This window comes from Oreochromis aureus, linkage group 10 (assembly GCF_013358895.1).
Source record: "Oreochromis aureus strain Israel breed Guangdong linkage group 10, ZZ_aureus, whole genome shotgun sequence".
Taxonomy (NCBI): Eukaryota; Metazoa; Chordata; class Actinopteri; order Cichliformes; family Cichlidae; genus Oreochromis; species Oreochromis aureus.
Window position 1 is genome coordinate 13,107,870 of NC_052951.1, and position 7,535 is coordinate 13,115,404.

The window sequence follows — 7,535 nt, forward strand, 5'->3', positions numbered from 1 at the left end:
TACAAGTTTCATTAAAAGGCAGGAGGGACAAAGCGTCGAGCTCCGAGGCTGTCAGAGTGACAGATGGCGTCTCGAGCAATCAAGCAAATTGAAAAGTTCACACACTTTGTTCGAGAGGAAGGGAAAACTTTTTCTTTCCACTGCAGGCTTTTGTTGATTTGATGGCTGGGAAGCTGAAACACCCTGACGCTTTGTGTTATGTTCATGCATTTATTTTTCCAAGATATTCTGTTATTTGTTCGGATTAGAAACGGGGAAATCATGAAGTCATGTGATCGCTTTTGACAAAGTGTCACTGCCGCTCTCTGTTGCAGTGACTCTCCAGGCCACCTGGAGGAGAAGGTGTCGCAGCTGGAGGCCATGCTGAAGAAGCTGCAGGATGACCTGCAAAAGGTGCTTTGACTTCCATGAATGTTTTTCTCTGTGGGTAACATTTTTCAGGGATCCCCAGCTCAAGCAGAAAAATCAGCAGGTAGAAGAAACTATCACTTAAATCGCTAAGCTTCTGTCACTACGGAGAGATGATTTCCATTTGCCAGTGCAGCCTTTTGTTTACTCATGTCGAATCACAGCTATACAGATGCATTAAATACACACGAAAAACAAACAAACAAAAAGAAAAACACTATAAAAAATCATTATTTATTTATAATTTCGTGTACAGAAATTATTATCAGATTTCTTTTGAAATTCCAGTATTATACATTTTTACATGTATTTATGACAACTCCTTCAGTGCTTTGATAATGTGATGATGTGCTCTGTTTGTTGGTTTGTTTTGTTTTTGTTTTTATTTTCATGTCGATACCTCTGAATGCTGTGTAGCCATTTTCACACATGAACTCCAGACGATGTTGATGAGTCACATCAGGACTTTTGTGTACAGTTCCCCTTTTTTTGTCGTATTTAACTCACGTCAGAAGTGTTCTTACTAACGGAAATGCTCAAAGCGGTGCAGAAAGGGGTGCTTCCTGTGTAGAGCGAGCGGGAGGCCCGCCTTGTGACGCGCACTCGCTGTGAACTGAGCTACCTGCACGATTCTCATCACTCGTTCTTGTGCACTTTATACCGCTCGAGCACGCAACCCCGTCGGGTGATTTATAGAAAAGATCGGCGGTGCAGAGCATGTGTGAAAACGGCACGTGTCAGGAACTCAAAGGCCACTTTACGCAACGTTTCCGGAGCCTTTAACCACATCTGATGGCTACTACAGACAAGTGGGCATTGTGTTGCGATTTTTTTTTTATTTTTAATTATTATTATTTTTGCCAAACACTGTATATGTCCTGTACTGTATATGTACAAAGCAAACATATGGCAGTTTTTCTATTTGAAGTCCTTGTTTAGGACTGCAACTATACCTATTTTCAGCATTGAGAGATCTAATGGATATTTTTCTAATCATTCACCTCCGAATTTCCAATGCTGTAAGAACAAGACAAACAAAAAACAAAACATTTGGTGCCGAAACAATTAGTTGATTGAGAGAAAGTGAATGCTTCTTTGTGCCGTAGCCTCTCAGATATGAGGATTTGCTGCTTTTCTCTGTTTTACTTTAAAACCAAGCAATATTAAAAAACATTAAGTTGGACTTTTGCGAGCTTGATGTGATTGTTTTCCATAGTTTCTGGCATGTGATCGATCGGTGAAAGTGTTCAATGAAAAATAATCATCAGACTTTTCAATCACGAAAATAACCCCTAGTTGCAGCCCTACACCCCACTGTAAGACGCCCTTAAAGCACTGATTTTAATAAATGATATGCAACAGTGAAAAGTCAGCAAATGTTTGGTTGTGTTTACCTGATAAATGTCTAAAACAGCAACAACAACAAGAAAAAATCTTTTCTTTCAAACAAATGATTGACTAATTGTTTCTGCGCTGTTTCGGGATGCGAGTTCATTCTTGCTCACACCACATTGTGTTGTTTTTATCTCATCACTCTGTGTGTTTATTTGTACCATAGACTGTATATAAAGACCGCATACAGAGACTGTTATATACAGTCTATGACTTGTACCCACAAGTTGCTTAAAGCCACCGGTGCACCTGCCGCTCTCCTCCCATTCCTGCCACAGCCATCTGAGCAACAGCTTTTTTTTTGTTCTGTTGTGTGCCGATGTCTTACAGGAGAAGGAGGACAAGGCGGTGCTGCAGGCCGAGGTGCAGAGCCTCAGGCAGAACAACCAGCGGCTGCAGGAGGAGTCACAGAGCACGGTGGCCCGTCTCATCAAAGTCACCGAGCTGCTGTGCAACGTCAACAAGCCCTGTTAGCTTCACCGCCGCACGTGCGTGCACGCACGGAAATCAGCGGAGTGATGCAAATCGTACAGTGCGTTTTTTTTTTTTACGCTCGACACATTTACTTTGTTCTGACATATTTGAAAACACACACACATACCTATCCTCTTTAATCTCACAGTCTCTTGTCCTGAATCCTGGTCTTGCCTGCTGGTGAGGGAGTATGCAAATCAATTTTTAGGGAAAAAAAAAAAGACATTTAACACCCTGTGATGACCTTTGCAGGCTGACCGGCACAGGCTGCTGTGTTGATGTGCTATGCCAGAGTGCTTCTAGTAGTGTGTGTGTATGTATGATTCGGTGTGTGTGTGTGGATGTGTGTGCGTCTATATTGCTTCAAATACTTGACGAGCTGGGCTGAATAGCACTTGCTTAAAAAGACTGAGAGACGCTGAATAGCATGTTTGGTGGTGTTTTAGCCAAAATGACCAAAAGTGTATATATATAGTTTATGTATGTAAATATATATACACACACAAAGTGTATATATATATATATATATATATATATATATATATATATATATATATATATATATATATATATATCACCAGTAATATATGTGAATTGTAGTACTGCTATCCTCTCTGCCAGACATGTAGTTGCAATGTCTGAGTGTGGTTCTGGCTGATAGTGTGGAAGGCCTTGATGTAAAACACAAGAAGGAGGGAGAAAAAAGGAGGGAGACATGAGAATTACAAGCCTGTAGGCAGCCTTCTACTTCAAAAGATGTAATGACTGTAACTGACTCGCTTCAGAGTCCATTACGTAAGGACATCACACTCCCTGCCCTCTTCACTTCTCAGTAGTACTGTATTTAAGAAATTCTCTTTTTTAGGGAGAAACTATTAAAAAAACGAAAGAAAGAAAGAAAAAGCCGTAAACTGGAAAAGCTTAAAAAAAATGAACTGAGCATGCTTGTCTGTCTGAAGTACGTGTGGGGAAAAAAAGAGTGTTAAAGGGACGCTGAATAAGGGTTATACCTCTCCTGAAGACACAGACTGCGGCAGGAAAGAACTGCTCCGGCTTCCTTCCATGATTGCCTGTAGCTGTTATCTTCTAACCTCACTATTGTAGCAGCCATACTGTAGAAGATCTCCTCCTGCTGGCCTGAACCACTGAATGCCAAAAGGCAGCTTTTTATTTCAGCTGGCAAAATAGCTTTAGGTGTCCGAATAAAAGCACCTTTGAACTGATAGTGAAATACAGAATATTGTATTTAAATATGTTTTGTGTTTGGCGGGTGTCTACCGTGACTATTTTTGGGGTAATTGTTTACTACTGCTCATGAGTGGTGGCAGTAAGGACGATAGGTGAAGTCTTACCTTTCCACCCTGGTGTGTGTTTGTGTGTGTGTGTGTGTTTCTGTGTCATTCTTGCACTTTTTTCCCTTTTTTTTTGTTTTTGTAAAAATTAAACCCACGGTGGGGCACATACTGTACTTTATTTAGGCTGCCCAGGTAACGTCTTGTTCAACATAAGAAGGTGGTGAGATCTCATCCCCCTGATGCCACCTTACCTCACCTTTCTGTGTCCACTGCTGACGAACAAAGTGCGTTCAGAGGAGTTTTGGACTGCTTCTCCTCAGTGCCAACGAAAAGCCCAGGCAGCTCTCCCAAAACCCCACACAAACTAATCTCCAAACTCTGAACTCTGAACTCCAAGGGAAAAAAAAAATGGGAATGCCAAACGTTCGCTGGACGCCCAGAATCCGTTGTTTCTTGTACAAACTTCCTCTTGTAATTTTATTTTAGAGTCACTGTGAATACCTGGTACCAGCATATTAAGATACGGTATATACAGATTAAATTATGAATCGAAAACTTTATCAGTATGCGAAGATACTGTATGTACAACTGAACTGCTCCATGTTAGTGCATTGGGTTGTGTATGCCTTCCGTTTTGCAGGACGATGACCAATAACCAATGCAGACGAGTATTAATCGTGGCCGGCGGGCTCCTGTTTGATCTCCTCTTCATGCTGAAGCCTCGAGGGCTCCGAGAAGACCCGTTTTACTGTATCTTGTATAGTTATTTAGATTGTAGGAGAGGTTGGTGAAGCATGAGAATGTGCCAAGCACCTTCTGAGCTCCCCTCCATATGTGTGTATCTATAAAATGTAACTTATTAATCATTGCAAATGTGGATTTTCTTGTAGCTGTTTTAACTGGAGGAAAGTCGTGAGGATGAAAATGTGAAACGAGGCAGAAAGGAAGTGGGCTTGCTTCTCAGTTTGACTTTCTTTTGTAGACAACCAGCAACTATGATATAAGATGACAAAATGCTATCTGAAACTCTTTAATGTAACTATGGGTCTTGTTATTGTTCGAGCTTTTTCAGCTATAGCTCTTTCATATTTGATAAGGTCTTAAAAATAACACCATTAGGTACGCCTTAATGTGTAAATCAGAAAGGATGCTCCAACTGGTCATACTGGTGTTAATGTGAAGGCTTATTTCTCTGACTTTGTGCCTACCTTAAAAAAAAAAAAGTAATGTATGCTAACCCAGCTTAGAGTTTTCATTTCTTTGACTTTGGTTGCACTTTTGCTTTATTTCCATTTTATTTTATTTTTATTTTTTTGTGCCAGATGAAGGATTTTCTAAGAGACCACGACAACATCTGGTCTCATCCCGCTGGTTGAGGAAAAGTCATGTGGGTGCCACGTGATCCGAAGGTCGGATAATAATAAATGTGTGTTGTTAATCTCAAGCATCACCGAAGCTTCACACAGCTCGACGAGTACCACAGATTGTTAAGAGAAGCGACATATAAATATATATATGATTTTTAAAAGTGAATAAAAAGGAAAAAAGGTGCTTAAAATGACGGCTGATGATGCGTTGAAATCGACACTAACCAGGAGTGAATTTGATCAGTTTGGTTTGATTCACCTATTAGAGATGATTGAGTGATTTTTAAAAATGCACTTTAATAATTTCAAAGGGATAAATGTTGGGAGAGACAACGGTCACCGTCTGCTTAACCTGATATGACATCAAATACCCTGAAAGCAGATTACAAGGAGAAATCATGTGAATTATTCTGTGTTGGCTTGGATTTTTCAAATCTGAGGGATTTCGTGGGTGACAGAGCAGGCAGGTCACTCTTTGAAAAACTAAATTGTGAGAAAAGACATTGGCTGACATTTCTAAACTCTAGCGCTTTTAAAGGAATAATCTTCATCCAGTTTTTGGTGAAGATCTAGACTTTAGCGACTATAGAAAGTTTGATTTTTGCCAGAACAGTCGGGTGAATTTGTCCAAGAACAGAACGACTGTGACAAAGTCAGGAACAGGTGAAAGCAGCCCAGAGTTTGGTAGCAACATGATGAGCAGAGTCACACAGAGGTCAAAGAGACCAAATCAGATTACTAAAAACACGTAAAAGTATGATGATAAGGCAGGAAGAAATACACTCGCCAGCCAGTTCATTAAGTACACCTGTTGTTAACACAAATATCTAACCAGACAATCACATGGCAGCAACTCCGTGTGCTTGGGCGTTTAGATGTGGTCCAGATGACCTGCTGAATATCAAACTGAGCATCAGAATGAGGAAGAAAGCTATTTAAGTGACTATGAATTTAGAATGCCAGATAAGCTGGTCTGAGTGTTTTAGAAACTGCCGATCTGTTGGGATTTTCCCACACGTGTTTACAGAGAGCAGATCCAAAAAGAGAAAATATCCAGTAAGCTGCGGTTTTCTGGGCCTTGTGGGGATGCTAGAAATCACACTAGGAAGCAGGTAGACAAGCAACATTCATTAAAATAACCACTTGTTACATTGAACGTATGCAGAAGAGCATCTGTGAATACACAACGCATCAAACCTTGAAGCAGATGGCTACAGCAGCAGAAGACTGCACCGTGTGCTACTCCTGTCAACTAAGAACAGCTCACCAAAATTGGACAATTGAAGAATGGAAAAAACTCGCCTGGTCTAATGAGTCTCATGTTCTGCTGTGACATTCAGAGGGTCGGGTCAGAATTTAGTGTAAACGACATGAAAGCATTGATCCATCCTGCCTCGTATCATTGGTTCATGAGGATGATGTAATTGTGTGGGGGATATTTTATTGGCGCACTTTGGCCACCTTAGTACTAACTGATCATTTAAACACCACAGCCTATCTGGGTATTGTTGCTGATCATGTCCATCCCTTAGTGACCACAGTGTACCATCTACCGATGGCTGCTTCCAGCCAACATGCCAAACCACAAAGCTAATATCAAATAGCTAACACAACAGAGCATTCATGAAAGGTTCTTGATAAATTTTTGTGTTATAAATCTATCTGTGTATTCAGAAGCAGTACTTTTGCATCCATAATAATGTTCTATATCTGCTGTCTACAGTGTTGCAGGTAATAGTTGAGGAGTGAATCCATCCTTTTGGAAAAGCATGATTTAAAACACTATCACTTTGCACTGAACACTAAAACCATTTAAATCAGAATAAAATGTCTCACATCAACAGGCAATAACCAGAATCAGTATGAGTTTTATCAAACTTTTATTCTATGCACAATAATAAAAAAGAGTTTCTAATAAATATAGCATCAAATTATACTAAAAAATATAAATAAATAGATATATTCATGTATATATGCATGTGTGCTTATTGACTGCACAGGTTGGATATTGCACAGTTTAGTGAAAGGACACATGCCAGTGTTTATTTATTGTTTATTATTTATTACTGAGAACAAAAAAGAATCATTACACACTCTTCATCCTATGGGTCAGGTGCAGGGCTGAAAAATTGGGGCAAAGAAAATGAACGAATGGTTTGCACATTGCAGAACTCCAGATTCCTTAATTGTTGTATCTGGTGACATTTGAAGCACTTCTGCTATTCATCAGACAATGAAAAACCAAGCAGCACCATCTTAAATCACGAAATCAATGAGATAAACAAGTGCCTTGTTTTTAGGCATTTGTTTCCCTCAATATGCATCACATCTTTTTACTTATTGTTGGTCCTATATCCTCCTGAAAACTGCAGAAAACCACAGACACGTTGACACTGAAGTATTTTAGCATGTGGAAGATCTGTGACCGTGACACTTGACCAACTTGAAAATGCATCCAAGAAACAGACAGCTTAACTTCCTGGTTGTCACTTGGATCAGCTGAGCAAGCACCGTGCGGTGACAGGCTCTGGCCCTGACAGTTCAAAACTCCACCATAACAATACCAGCTGGCAAGTCGGGGCGCAGTTTTGTTTGTCGA

The 7,535-nt window shown here is 40.1% G+C and overlaps 1 protein-coding gene across 6 annotated transcripts in view; it reads left to right on the forward strand.

The window, feature by feature from the left end:
• The window catches only part of zmp:0000001168 (signal-induced proliferation-associated 1-like protein 2), a 39,567-nt gene extending 35,131 nt beyond the window's left edge, over window positions 1–4,436 (forward strand). For all 6 annotated transcript variants that reach the window (XM_039618316.1, XM_031759934.2, XM_039618318.1 and 3 more), the window contains 2 exons: window positions 315–393; window positions 2,131–4,436. In XM_039618316.1, the coding sequence (XP_039474250.1) occupies window positions 315–393; window positions 2,131–2,274 (223 nt within the window). In that variant the 3' untranslated portion in view covers window positions 2,275–4,436. The remainder of the gene's footprint in view (window positions 1–314; window positions 394–2,130) is intronic.
• The last annotated feature ends 3,099 nt before the right edge of the window (window positions 4,437–7,535 follow it).